We start from the raw sequence: 15,382 nt of genomic DNA, 5'->3' as shown, positions 1-15,382 counted from the left end.
ATAACACAGTATTATGCCATTAGATGAAGATTACGGTAATGTTCATTTTAAATGTATAAGCAAATATTCCTCAACTTTGGCCGACTAATTACATGTGTTCATTGCAAAATTGTTACAACTGTTTAAAAACATTGAGTGGATACAAAACCACTATCTTTAGGACCCGTTATTTCCGTCTTTAACCATGTAGTTTAGTGTGTGTGTGTGTGTGTGTGTGTGTGTGTGTGTGTGTGTGTGTGTGTGTGTGTGTGTGTGTGTGTGTGTGTGTGTGCGAGAGAGAGAGAGAGAGAGAGGGAGATTGTCGTGGCTCGGAGCGTGTGTTCTTCCCTTTCAGCAGCTAAACTGAAATGGAAACAGAATGGGAAAATGTTAGACGCGGAACGTCAGTGATATCAAGGAAAGGATAAAGACATTAAGTGCATAAGTAGCCACAACTGTAATTATTGGTGTTTTGAATTTATAAGGCTCGCTCTTGTTATACGCGTGCGCGCTTATTCCATCTTGACAGTACACCGTAGTGGCTCCACTGGGTACAACTTTCACATCTGGCTCCATTTCTGTGCTGATAATTGCTTCAATTAGGCTACACCCTGCATTCCAGGTGAGTCTCCTCGCTGATGAAAAGTCGTTTTGTGATGAGAATGATTTGATACAGTTCCTGTCTGTCTCCGCCGATAAGTAGCCAGGAGTAGCCTAGCCTAGATATCATGTAGAGTTTATCTCAGTGGGGATATCCCTCAAACATTTCTGCACAGAAGCAAGGGATTTCAGATCTGTGGTTGAACTCGTTCACTGCGCTTTTGAACTCGTTCACCACTACACGCTAAATGTTCTGTTAGGCAGTGGAAATGAATTATCATTCAACACGGGCATGTTATGTGTCAATCAATACTAATTGCAGTCCCCCTAGAAAACATGATGTAAATATTAATGTAATGTACGTTTTTCCTCTGCGGGTCCAAATGATGTATTTCCAGTAGTACTGTAGGCCTTTCTGGGTATTTATTCTCTGAGTTCATTCTGAGTTGGCTATTTGAATTAATTCCCGTACAAATAGACCTAGAAATAGACCTCCATTCATTATTGTCTTCCCTGCTGTGTAGGTGTAGGCTACATGCAGCTATGAGGAATAGAGACTACATTTTTCACTGTCTGTTCATCTGCCTCTCGTTGACGGTCGTCTGGCAAACGAGGTAAGTCGTTACCTTGAATAATAAAAATGTATCAGTTATTATTTTGTCACATTACAAAGTAAAACTGAACGTATAGCGTACCACTTAGATCTAGAGTTTGTAATTGAATTCATATTTTCTCCTAATCGTATTCCTTTAGTTTTGTAGACTACAATAACACAATGTTGGGATTCGACGTGCTTTAGTAGCCTACTTTATAGGTATAGCCTATGTATTTAGGATAGTGAACATCAGGCTTTTGTCTACACGGGGGTCTTTTTGAAATCAATGAAGTGGGGGGTAATTATCGGATTAGGTTCCTATGGGTGGCGATGGAGTATAGCCACTATTTTCATGATGCCATGGAGAAGTGCTCATCGCTATAGCCACACTCTGTAAGATATGTTTATCATCAGAGCGTGGGTCACGAACACGCAAATAGCACTTCAATTCAATGCTCAAGGAATGACATTCCGTGTGATCACTCAGTTCTCCATTTTACCGATGGAACTACATGTTGGGACACTTTGTAAAGTGGGACCTTGTAATGTATGACCATTGTACCGTATCAGTAGCCTACAGCCTATACAGTTTCTCCACAAATAAACATGCTTGTAATCTACACATATTGGGGCATGCGCTTTATTTTGTGACAGCATATCGTAGTCACGTAGTGTAATTCTCAAATGGACTAGGAAGTCTCGTGGTTTGGCACGTTGCGCTTGACTCACTGTGCCAACAGCGTTCACGAATATAGCTTGTGGTCTGATATTAGCACACAAATCAAATCAAGAAACCAATGTCAGTCAATTGATTAACCAATAAATGATCAATATCAAACACGTGAATTTTCATTCAAACACGCCTCTCCTGCTTATTGGATTCATGAATCCGATGACATGTGTGACCCACCACCTCAATTCGGTTTTATGTACAGTAGCAACATTTTAAATGTTTTTATTTTTATTTTTTTACATTGGATAAAAGTAGAGACTCCGAACTACAAAATGGTATATCATACACTACAGTTGAGGAACAATGGGAAACTAATTCTGCTTTGAAAGCTGATAAACTTGTAAACTCACTTGAGAAAATGTGCCTTGAATGTTTTGGTACATCTAATGGAGAGCTCTTGTTTGTCTACATCTATTCAGCATCGTTCAGACCCTCTTAAGACTTAGTGAGGCCATGTGCTAAACAAAGTGAGTAAGGTAGTGTATTAAACAGCCAAAGATCTCAAGACTACTAGTGGTGAAAGTAGTAGCAAAAAGTAGTTGTAAAAATACCCTTTAACTAGTCCTTGGCCTATATCCTAATCTGACTTTGCAGGTCATGTTGTTTTTCCACATTAGGGTCTCAGGTAAACACAAAGTATATCAAATAAAAGTATGTTTATTTGTCACATGCACATGATACAGAAGGTGAAACAGTACAGTGAAATGGTTACGTGCATATTTGCATAGTAAAAATATTTAAAAAATAGAACGTGTGCAGATAAAAATATTGTATAATTGTTAGATGATGCTTACCCAGACACACTTGTCTAAATTGATGGGTCATGTGAAAGAAACTCTATAACCCCCACCAGCCACATCTAGCTAAGTGGATGGGTGACTATTGTCTAGACATGTTCATGAAATACAATAGATGGCCGTAATCATCCCTGTACACGTGGCTAACTTGGTGGCGACTAACCATCTGGCGACGTGGAGTATTATTTTTAGACATGTAGCTAGGTAGCTAATCAATTAGCCATAATCTCAACCCATAGCTACAGTACAAACATATTGCCATAGCTAGCCACCATGCATGAAACGCTGTAGTATGAATCTGCAGGTAGCTAAAGCTAACCAACTAGGTTCAATGTTAGCTAGCTAGCTAACATTAGGCTATAACTAGAAATGCAAATCAATATCTGAGATTAAAAAAATATTACTACACTGATCATACACGTAACATTAGCTAGCGAGCCAGCAAGCAAACATTCTATAGCTAGCTAACGGTATACTTTAACTTGCAATGAAAACAACTTTCAGAAAAAAATGTGAAACTTGTAATGTCTGAAAATGTAGCTAGACTCTTACCTGTACACACGTATGAGCGCTTGTTTGGCACGTTATGTCAAGTTACTCCGGTTCACACCGTGTGCATGAAGTCAGAACTTTTTCCCACTGATCTTTGTCAATGGTGCCTGCAAAATTTAGGGCAGCAATGTTGTTGAGAGCAGTAGTAACACTTTCGCAGCTTTCCATGGTTAACGTTATATATATTATTTTTTTTAAAGCCTTGGTAGCGAGGATTATCTACACACACTGAGCAACTCATGTTATAAACAGAAGTCGGCTACATGGCAGACCAATCCAAACTCATCTCTGGGCATGTCCAGCCCATCCATTATCTCAGCCAATCATGGCTAGCGGGAAGGTTCCTGACTTTTCTTTAGGCTCGTAATTGTACAATTTTATTCATATTTACAGATGGTGTACAAGTTTGTTTTAACGTACATGAAAGTTCACATGTTCCAGAAGTCGTTTAAAATAAAATACAAATCGAAATGCATTTTTTTGGCGAAGTAGTACCTACAGAAGCCTCTCCTGTAAAGTACTGACGTCCGTCATATGCCTGGCTTCCCGGAAATGGGTCACATTTGTATATTAAATTGTGTTTTTGCTCCAAGATCAGATGGCACACAAATGTTCAGCATTGAAATGGGTCATCTGGGAGAATGCTTGAGAAAGGGGGAGATGTGTGTGTGTGTGTTCTATTACCTTTTTTCTTGATCTTCTCTCTTTCATTCCCTCTGGAATAACTGTGCAAAGGCCTTGTCAATCTGACACTCTTGTCTGTCTCCAAGGCCAGTCATTGCTGATCCTACAACAGATGCCTTCAAGAACAACATCACTCTCTTCACACGGATCCTCGACAGACTTCTAGATGGCTATGATAATCGCCTTCGACCCGGCCTTGGGGGTAAGGAATCTCTCTTGGCTTCATTTTCCATGACAAAACAAGCTTAGGCCTGTATTCATAAAGGGTCTCAGAGTATGAGTGCTGATCTAGGATTAGTTTTATATTTGACATAATAAAGAACAGATTATATGGACAGGGGTGACCTGATCATAGATCAGCACTCCTCCTCTGAAACACTTTATGAATACGATTCCAGTTTGTGGACAAACATTTTAGAAACACATGGTATAAATTCACATCACAGATTGTGATGACTAACTTTGTTGGCTTCATTTGATTCATTTTCCTGTCAGGTTCAGTGAATCTTAGTGGAAGTATTCCTCACAGTATTTCATATTCCTCACAGTCAGCATGCAGAACAAATACTGCCAGCAATGCTTCTACTTGTGTCTTGTAATGTGAAAGATAGTGCAACCATAAATCGTGTAGAGTGCAGCTTAAATTTGTGTGGAGCAGCGAAACGCAGTTCAGGCAATATTTTCTCATGACATTTAATGGTGCTGCACATGAAACCACATGAACATATCGGTCATCAGTGAGCTTGTTATTCCAAATCCTCAGTGTAAAGCTGTGTCCCAAATGGCATCCTATTCTCTGCACAGTGCACTACTTTTGACCAGAGCCCTATAGGCCCTGGTCAAAAGTAGTGTACAATAAATTGAATAGGGTGTCATTTGGGATGCAGTCCTGTTTAGTAAAGGTAGTGTCGTCTAGTCAGCAGGAGACAACGTTTCAATAGCTTTTCCCCAGAGGCAACAGCATGTGAATACTGTAATTGTTGCAGTACACAATAACACAAGGTAGTTCAGCTACAGACCACTACCATACAGAGAAAAAGGTTCCCTTAACACTTTATTAGGAAACTGCCCTGTTATATTACAGCTGTTTTCAATCCACAGTATCAAGATATTGGCTGGCGCCTTATCAAGTGGGCTATTTGCTGCACTAGCACATAGTCCACCTGGGAAAACAAGTGACGCTCCGTGGTGTGGCAGGACGGTCTATTTAGGAACCTTCAGTAGACACAAAGACACGCTTTAAAAAAGGAGAGATCAGCGCAGTCCACTCCATCAATCTGTGATTACCCTTATGCCTGGAAATAGGAGAATATATCCAATCAGAAATGAATGGGCGTTGATTTTATGATGGTAGATATGCTCCTTATCCTCCAAACTCGTATTGGTAGGCATCCAAAGCTCCTGAATTCAGAATCAAACCCTCAACCCTTGACGTCGGCACCATGCTCAAACCCATTAAGACATTCTATATTCATCTACACACCCAGCAACCATCAACTCAATTCTGTAAATGTGACAACAAATCATAAACTATATTTTAGTACTAGGTGTAGATCAAGGATATTATCCAATAAACTAAATGGGAATCACTGGGGCATTTTAAAATGGTGAGGAAATTGTATTGCACAGAATGACAAGTAGTTTTGCGTTGGTGTAGCAAGCCAAATTTGTAAATGGGTTGTACAGTAAACCTACACAGAATGTGCTATCATCGAATATACTTTGGTTTGACCATTAGCTGTAATAACAATTAAAAGCTGATGAGAATTGAGGAGAGTATTTTGATTTATGATATATAATCTGCCCTTGGGTCCTTAACATATATATTTCTGTCTGTCTGAGGTGGACATACAGTCTGTACAGTATAGCATTCTCATTATTTGTTTGTCAATTCTGTTCTCCTGCGCAAATAGGGCAAATCACCTGCCCGTCGTTTTGGCCCATTATGTCTTAACCCTTGATTTATAGTTGTATCGGTTGGAATAACCTTGGTTGCTTTCAGTCCTCCTCCTCAGTAAACTTTGACCTGTGCACTTTGACATTGGACCCCGACTCAGCACACATCCATCATCAATATCAGACGTCATCGTCTGCTCTGGCCTGGACTGGGGATGTGTTTACCTCATTATTCTCTTGGTCTCGTTAGCTTTCACTGCAATTTTAGCAATGATATCTGAATGGTGATTGTAGTTTCTTTAGACAATCGAAAATAGACAACTTAACATTTCACAGACATGGATCCACTAAACTAGACATGACAATGGCTGGGACATAATGCCCGACATAAATAAAAAAAGATGAATAAAAAGACACAAAACACAAACTCTGACGTACATGAATTTCAACAAACATTTATGACATACTTGTTTGATTGAGGTGGTTTCAGTAATGCATTTAGGACACTCAGACTCACCAGACGTTTGACGGCTCTCTCTTTAGAGGTACGACAACATGTAATGTCCACATTTCGACATTGCTAATGTCAACTGAGATACCAGTAACCTGCTACCATGCTCCTGAATACTTGCGGTGATGCTGCTACATCCATGTTTTGTATAATTTGTGCATGAAATCACAAATGGTTCATGTTTCATAGCTATTTATCCATCTAACCACAGTAACTAAATTGGTTGAACATGCTGCTCCTTCCGTTTTTGAAATCGATTGAGGTGTATTCTCACAGTTTAGTGCCAAAATCTCACTCTGCCAATCTGAGATCTGTGGGGGGGGGGGGCGCGCGTTCTGACGGGTAGGCGTTATGTGATGGAACACCGGCCCTCAGGCATCATCATGGATATTGGTTGATGTACAGTATCAGACATCTCATTGCTGACCACCACCCCCACAGGTTATTTCCATGTACCAGCAAAGAACTCCGTATAGGGCTAGTGGCTAGCTAGACACTGGAGTGATCTTTCACCGCCTTGACACTTTACCCTGTGTGTGTGCATGCGTACGTGTGGGTCAATGTGTGTGTGCGCCTGCACGCGTCTGAGTATGTGCGTGTGTGTTCTAGCCTTTAACAAGCTCATAAAAGGATAAACACTTGGTCAGCATAAACCTCCGCCTAATGATTATGTTGCCCTCTAGAGGAAAGTATTGATCGAGCTGAAGGTGAATGTGTGCCTAGGTCTAGCCGACTAAACTCGACTCCACGATTTACGATATAGCTGATTGGCGACTAGTGTGGGCGGACTTGAGCTCCCGACGTCTCATAAAATGACGTTTTTTTATCAAAAACGGCTGATTTCAGCACCCAAGAATAGCCCGCAATTACATAGAACAATGTGTGTAGTTATGGGCTATTCTGTTGGCACTGATGTTTATATTATGTGACATCGGAGCTCCAGTTCGCCCACACTAGGTGCCGCTCAAATCCATTGTAAATTCCTGGAGTTTAGTTTAATTGGCTCGTCTAGGTCCAGTAAAAGAAGGTATTACTGACATAATGGTGTGATGATGATAAACAGCACAGCCCATGAATCAATGATGGAGGATTATGGGATGGATTAGTAGCAACTGACCCGGAGAAAGAAAATCTTTTCTTTTTTTTTACAATCAAATGTGATATTTAGAAGCACTGAGAAGAAGTGGTATGATAGTGCCGAATAGTCCTCGCTTGAAGTGTAGTGTCTTTGTGAGATCGTACCACTACGATTCATACAATTATTTGTCGAAGCGTCTTCATTGTATGGCTATGAAAGAATCTCCTTCCATCATGAGAAGATGCCTCTTCCTCCCTCCACCATCCACCCACCTCTCCCTCCATTGCTCCATCCTCTATCCATCCTGTCTCATTTCCAGGTGGCCCCAGAGCCCGGGCCTCCCACAGAATCTGGTGCCATTTTACATTTAAGTTGAGATTCAGGGGGCCATCAGCTCAAAACTAGTATCTGCCATATGGGTGATAGTCTTTGTTTTTGGCTTGGGGAAAGGCTGGGAAGGGATGCCTGGATGGCAGTATGGTATAGAAGCACTGACATACTTTCTCTATGGAAAAAAAAACTATTCTCCATGCCTAGAGGTACTGAATCATCCGCAGACTTCTGCAACCCAAAATTGAGTGGCTTATGAAGAAAGTACTATTTGATGCCTATGCTGCATTTGTTTTGCCATCTGTTCGACAAATGTTAGATGCCAGAGACGCATTTGACTTCCGATGAATAACAGAATATTTTTGTGTTGCATATTAATAGTGTCGGTCTTCACTTTTGTTTTTAGAAAGTGCATTGCATTTTCCCCCTAGAGTTTCCCCCCCAAGAGTTCTCTTTGCTTTGTGTCCAGGTTCTCTTTCAAATGTACCATACCCCCTAGCCAAAACAACTTCATCACCAATCGTTTAAACAGAAACTGCATGTGTGTTCTGTTGTTGTCTTTATTTGAGAACTACACAACCCAGCAGCAGAAGCAGCAGCGGCAGAATAACCTGCAAACCTGCACCTTTAATCCTCTGGGTTTCCAGTCTGATTGTTTAACCAGGCGTAGCTGTTGACTGGTCTATACGAGGGTCAGAAACGCACCAACCCCAACACATGTGCACCTAGGGAAACTCTTGATTTCCTGACGCTCCTAACTAATGCGCGTTTTTCTTCCTTTTCAGTACAGTGTTGAGAGACTATTCATGTCATTTAGAGCAGCTACAGTATATTAGGTATTGGAGGATATGTAAGTTTGCCTTGCGGGCAGGTCATATACATGCTTTCTTGTAAATGTTGTTGTGCTTCATATAAAAAAGAGGAGACCAGGTGTGATTGTCACCCCCTTTATCTGTGCTGTATTTCTTGACCGCTCTGTCTCACATAGCCCTGTTCCACGTTAATTGAAGGAACAATATCTCACTTTATATATACGGTTTTTGTATTGAACTATAAATAGTGCACTCATATATTCAGTTTGCTTGTTTAGTTAGACATTTGATAGCTCGGTCGGAAGTCTAAACGCATATAAATGACAAGCTAAGGGAACTCGACTAGACCACTCGCTTTGGTCCGTCTGAGCTGAAGAAGTGAACCTACATTACTTGATGCTATAAATAAAAGTGGCCTGACATCCTCAGGCTTCAAATGCACTCTGGTTTCTTTTCTAAATAATAAAAGAAGTGATTTATCCCCAAGAGCCACTTCTTTGTACTAAGTATGCATCATTTTGTACGTAACTCAGTACATTTTTTTCTGGATTCTTTTCTAAATAATAAATAAGTGATTTGTCCTCAAGGGCCTCCGCTCCTTTGTATGAAGTATACATTATTTGTACGTAACAGTAATTTTTTTTTTCTCATGATTTGGTTTACTTTTCCATTGACTATGAACAGGCTGCTGATATTTTTTTGGATGATTTAGTTCTATGGTGTTATTGACTGTAGGCTTGACCACAGAATCATAGAGCAGTGTATTATAGGATCTCTATCCACAGGTTAAAACATGGTATTATTGTATTGTAAAGGTCTCGCATTAAAACAGTGCATTAGAATGGGCTACATCAGGGTCACTGTCAGTGGAGTCATATTTCAAATTTCTACATATCTAGTGTATTTATTCATCTAGTGTGAGTCTGCACACAACAAGGTGTTTTCATCCACACATATGCATTCAGAAAGTATTCAGACCCTTTGACTTTTTCCACATTTTATTACGTTTCAGGCGTATTCTAAACTTGATTACATAAAAAAAAAACTCCTCAGCAATTTAAACACAATACCCCATAATGACAAAGTGAACACATTTTTTTGAATTTTTGCAAATTTATAAAAAATGTAAAACAGATATACCTTATTTACATAAGTATTCAGACCCTTTGCTATGAGACTCGATATTGAGCTCCTTTTTTCATTGATCATCCTTTGTGTTTCTACAACTTGATTGGAGTCCACCTGTGGTAAATTCAATTGATTGGACATGATTTGGAAAGGCACACCTGTCCATATAAGGTTCCACAGTTGACAGTGCATGTCAGAGCAAAAACCAAGCCATGAGGTCGAATTAATTGTCCGTAGAGCTCCGAGACAGGATTGTGTAGAGGCACTGTTCTGGGGAAGGGTACCAAAACATTTCTGCAGCATTTAAGGTCCCCAAGAACACAGTGGCCTCCATCATTCTTAAATGGAAGAAGTTTGGAACCACCAAGACACTTCCTAGAGCTGGCCGGCCAGCCAAACTGAGCAATCGGGGGAGAAGGGCCTTGGTCAGGGAGGTGACCAAGAACCCATGGTCACTCTGATAGAGCTCTAGAGTTCCTCTGTGGAGATGGGAGAACCTTCCAGGAAAACCATCTCTGCAGAACTCCACCAATCAGGCCTTTGTGGTAGAGTGGCCAGACGGAAGCCACTCCTCATTAAAAGGCACATGACAGCCCGCTTGGAGTTTACCAAAAGGCACCTAAAGACTCTCAGACCATTAGAAACAAGATTCTCTGGTCTGATGAAACCAATATTGAACTCTTTGGCCTGAATGCCAAGCGTCACATCTGGAGGAAACCTGGCACCCGAGTGGCGTAGCGTTCTAAGGCATTGCATCTCTGTGTGCTAGAAGCATCACTACAGACCCTGGTTAGATCCCGGGCTGTATCACAACCGGCCGTGCTTCGGGGGTCCCATAGGGCGGCGCACAATTGCCCCAGTGTCATCCGGGTTAGGGGTGGGCAGGCCGTCATTGTAAAATACGAAGTTGTTCTTAAGACTTGCCTTGTTAAATAAAGGTTAAGTAAAAAAACAAATACCTATGGTGAAGCATGGTGGTGGCAAAATCATGCTGTGGGGATGTTTATCATCGGCAGGGACTGGAAGACTAGTCAGGATCGAGACAAAGATGAACGGAGCAAAGTACAGAGAGCTCCTTGAAGAAAACCTGCTCCAGAGCTCTCATGACCTCAGACTGGGGTGAAGGTTCACCTTCCAACAGGACAACGACCCTAAGTACACAGCCAAGACAACGCAGTAGTGGCTTCGGGACAAATCTCTGAATGTCCTTGAGTGGCCCAGCCAGAGCCTGGACTGATGACCGCAATTGATTTGATTGTGCCGAGCCTGGCTCAGACTTGCTGCGCTGTGTTAAAAAAAAGACAGCGAGTGACTGTGTGACTAGCACTCGGTCTCTCTCTCATCCCTGCTTCAGAGAACACCACAGAACATCAACAGGGTGTATCACGCATTCCGTGGTGCTGAAGCTGCAACATAATTACAGCCATTTCTGACTGAAAAGTTATGTTCCCGAAATCCACCATTTTTTTCTCTAAAAAACATTCCCGTAATCGCATCAATAAATTGGTAATAACAAACTCTGAACACTTACACGTGACAGCAAAATGGATGCAGAGGACGTGACAAATAAACTTGAAACGGGGGAATGCTTACTGGTTGCTCAGGAGGTAAAGGGGAAGTCAGATGTGTGGAATAAATTTGATTAGTTGTGGAAAATGCTGGAGATCAACAAAAAGAAGGTAAGAAGCAAGTGCTGTGTGCATATTATGTGTGCCAAACAGTTGCTCTTAGATTACAATATAACTGTTTGAAACAATGTAAATAACAATAAATATATTATAAGCGTACCAGAGTGTCTGTTGTAACGTATTTTTGTAAAGCCTTTATTACAGCAAAAAACAAATAAAGTTGCATTCATTTGTGAATGCAATTTCCGAAATGGAATGGTTTAGGCCTATTTATTGTTTACGCTAATTATTCAATGGTCGCTTTGTTATTTTATTTTAAAACAAAAACGCTTGATTGCATTTAAAATAATGAATGACTCGTATACTGTGTGATGACATGAACTAATAAATGATTGATTGATACAGTAGCCTATATACTGTAAGTATTGAAATATAGTAAGTTACGGTATTAAGACTAAACAGGATGCGCTCTTAGGCCTACAGCGCAATGGTGGTTATACAAGGATACCATACAGAGCATACTAATGATAACGACATTACTTATTGTTATAATGATGATCATTATAATAATAATAAGGAGATCAAGGAAAAGGGAGGATTATTATTATTAAAAAAATATATAAAAAAATTGACAATTTGGAATAGTGTAAACAACAATAAATTAAAATAAATAATACCAGAGAGGCTGGTCTAACACAAAAAAATGTAAAGCTGTTATTACAGCATAGCAAAGATTAGATTAGAAACAGACGAATTTGTGAAGTTGTTTATCCAACATGTGGTTGCATGAGGCTTGGTGCTCACAGAATCAGTAGGCTATTAAAACAAACACTCAAAAGGAAACAGAAGCAGGATCTGTCTTATTTCTGGAGATACAGTTGAAGTCGGAAGTTTACATACACTTAGGTTGGATTCATTAAAACTTGTTTTTCAACCACTACACAAATTTCTTGTTAAGAAACTATAGTTTTGGCAAGTCGGTTAGGACATCTACTTTGTGCATGATATAAGTCATTTTTCCACCAATTGTATACCGACAGATTATTTCACTTGTAATTCACTGTATCACAATTCCAGTGGGTCAGAAGTTTACATTAAGTTGACACTAAGTTGACTGTGCCTTTAAACAGCTTGGAAAATTCCAGAAAATGATGTCATGGCTTTAGAAGCTTCTGATAGGCTACTTGACATCATTTGAGTCAATTGGAGGTGTTCCTTTGGATGTATTTCAAGGCCTACCTTCAAACTCAGTGCCTCTTTGCTTGACATCATGGGAAAATCTAAAGAAATCAGCCAAGACCTCAGAAAACAAATTGTAGACCTCCACAAGTCTGGTTCATCCCTGGGAGCAATTTCCAAATGCCTGAAGGTACCACGTTCATCTGTACAAACAATAGTACACAAGTATAAACACCATGGGACCATGCAGCCGTCATACTGCTCAGGAAGGAGATGTGTTCTGTCTCCTAGAGGTGAACGTACTTTGGTGTGAAAAGTGCAAATTAATCCCAGAACAACAGCAAAGGACCTTGTGAAGATGTTGGAGGAAACAGCTGCAAAAGTATCTATATCCACAGTAAAATGAGTCCTATATCGACATAACCTGAAAGGCCGCTCCGCAAGGAAGAAGCCACTGTTCCAAAACCGCCATAAAAAATCCAGACTACGGTTTGCAACTGCACATGGGGACAACGATCGTACTTTTTGCAGAAATGTCCTCTGGTCTGATGAAACAAAAATAGAACTGTTTGGCCATAATGACCATTGATATATTTGGAGGAAAAAGTGGGAGGCTTGCAAGCCGAAGAACACCATCCCAACCATGAAGCACGGGGGTGGTAGCATCATGTTGTGGGGGTGCTTTGCTGCAGGAGGGACTGGTGCACTTCACAAAATAGATGGCATCATGAGGTAGGAAAATTATGTGGATATATTGAAGCAACATCTCAAGACATCAGTCAGGAAGTTAAAGCTTGGTCGCAAATGGGTCTTCCAAATGGACAATGACCCCAAGCATACTTCCAAAGTTGTGGCAAAATGGCTGAAGGACAACAAAGTCAAGGTATTGGAGTGGCCATCACAAAGCCCTGACCTCAATCCTATAGAAAACGTGTGGGCAGAACTGAAAAAGTGTGTGCGAGCAAGGAGGCCTACAAACCTGATTCAGTTACACCAGCTCTGTCAGGAGGAATGGGCCAAAATTCACCCAACTTATTGTGGGAAGCTTGTGGAAGGCTACCTGAAACATTTGACCCAAGTTAAACAATTTAAAGGCAATGCTACCAAATACTAATTGAGTGTATGTAAACTTCTGACCCACTGGGAATGTGATGAAAGAAATAAAAGCTGAAATAAATCAATCATTCTCTCTACTATTATTCTGACATTTCAAAATCTTAAATAAAGTGGTGATCCTAACTGACCTAAAACAGGGAATTTTTACTCAGATTAAATGTCAGGAATTGTGAAAAACTGAGTTTATATGTATTTGGCTAAGGTGTATGTAAACTTCCGACTTCAACTGTGTACAGTACATGGATGATTTATAAAGCCAGGCACATTTAACAGTTAGGCTATTGATTATAGACCTAGTGAAGTTGGAGTTTCTCTCTCTTCTCACTTTTTAGACAATTGAAGCAAGTGCTGTTTTCGTCTCCTAACTCCGCTGCTGCCTCAGCTGCATTTTTCTCAACACCAATCAGTCCTCTCAGACAGGTGCGAATCAGACAGCTGTCTTGTACACCATGATTATTATATATTTTTTTGCTACTGCTCGACTAAAGAAATCTCGGTTGACCAACAGCCTATTGACCAAACAATTTGTGGAATGGAGTTTTGGCCTTCCATGGTGACATCACCATGCTGTAAATGTGTTGATTGACCAAAAAGAAGAGAGTTTCCAACCTCTCTGCCAATAACAGCTCATTTCACATTTTCCCCTCCCCGCTTAGACAGTCCTAGCTAAACTATTCCTGGCGAAATTGCTCTTTGCTAAGCAGTTTTTCTTTCTTTTTGGCCATTTTAATTGAAAACTATCATAGTAAGGTACTTAATTGTTACCCAGAAATAATTTGATATTGAGATCAAAATGGCTGAATTGGACCTTTTAAACACCTATTTTATAGTGCAATCCAGTGTATGTATTGCTAAATGTATTGCACACATTACCCAACGAGCCGTCTGTTCCTCTCGATATGTACTAGTTCATAAATAATAAGCATATCCATTACACGTCTCTGTGTCATTTGTCAGCAAACGCAGTGAACAGAGCGCGGTGAGCGTACTGGGCCTGCTCTCGCTCGCCGAGTCGCCCTGCATGAGAGCACTTTATTTTAGGCTAATGAGAACCTCTTTAGAATACACATGAGTTAGTGTCTGTGTGAGTTACTGTGTGTGAGTTGCTGTGTGTGTGCAGCAGAGGATACTTGAAAAGCCTGAAAGCTTTTTTAAGAAATTACCCAAGCGTATAAGAGATTAACTTAATGAAAGAGGTGCCCAGGAGAGAAACCAAAAATGTGTGTGCTGTTTTCTCTAGCTCTGAACAGAGGTAGGCCTGATAGGATGGTGTCGTTAGGAGTAAAAATTGAAGTGTTGTTTTACTGCAACGCAGGGAAGTGCCACTCAAAATATGAGCTTCAGTAATTCATACTGAAGTGTCTAGTAATACATCTGTTTATTCATGTTCAGCGAGGAAGAAATGGTCTCGTGATCCGCCTTCGTTTGTTCTATTTTAATCCTCCTTGTTATTATGTTTTTCAGATCGTGTAACAGAGGTGAATACCAATGTCTACGTCACCAGCTTTGGCCCAGTTTCAGATACAGACATGGTGAGACCACATTCTAATCTTACAAGTACCCTGTTACCACACTGAGCCAAACTAGGCTGAACCAAGCCAAGCTGTACTAGGCTGGGCTGGTTATGCATTCACCATAGTTGCTGTAACTGTGCTGGAATGGGCAATGTGAATGGAAAAGTATGCAGGCCAGCACAGTACAGTTTTGGTCTACCCTATAGTGTGAAGCAAGCATGTAGGGAAATTAGTTTAACCTAACCACATT

General features: G+C 40.5%; 1 protein-coding gene across 1 annotated transcript in view; it reads left to right on the top strand.

Moving 5' to 3' along the window:
* The first annotated feature begins 304 nt into the window (after positions 1 to 304).
* Positions 305 to 15,382, top strand: part of LOC115205137 (gamma-aminobutyric acid receptor subunit alpha-2) — a 60,426-nt gene continuing 45,348 nt past the window's right edge. The window contains exons 1-4 of the mRNA XM_029770821.1: positions 305 to 601; positions 1,104 to 1,193; positions 4,027 to 4,142; positions 15,083 to 15,150. Coding sequence (XP_029626681.1) covers positions 1,123 to 1,193; positions 4,027 to 4,142; positions 15,083 to 15,150 — 255 coding nt within the window. The 5' untranslated portion in view covers positions 305 to 601; positions 1,104 to 1,122. The remainder of the gene's footprint in view (positions 602 to 1,103; positions 1,194 to 4,026; positions 4,143 to 15,082; positions 15,151 to 15,382) is intronic.

This window comes from Salmo trutta, chromosome 13 (genome assembly GCF_901001165.1).
Source record: "Salmo trutta chromosome 13, fSalTru1.1, whole genome shotgun sequence".
NCBI classification, from domain to species: Eukaryota; Metazoa; Chordata; class Actinopteri; order Salmoniformes; family Salmonidae; genus Salmo; species Salmo trutta.
Note: the sequence above shows the minus strand (reverse complement) of the source record. Positions and strands in the feature narration are given on the sequence as shown.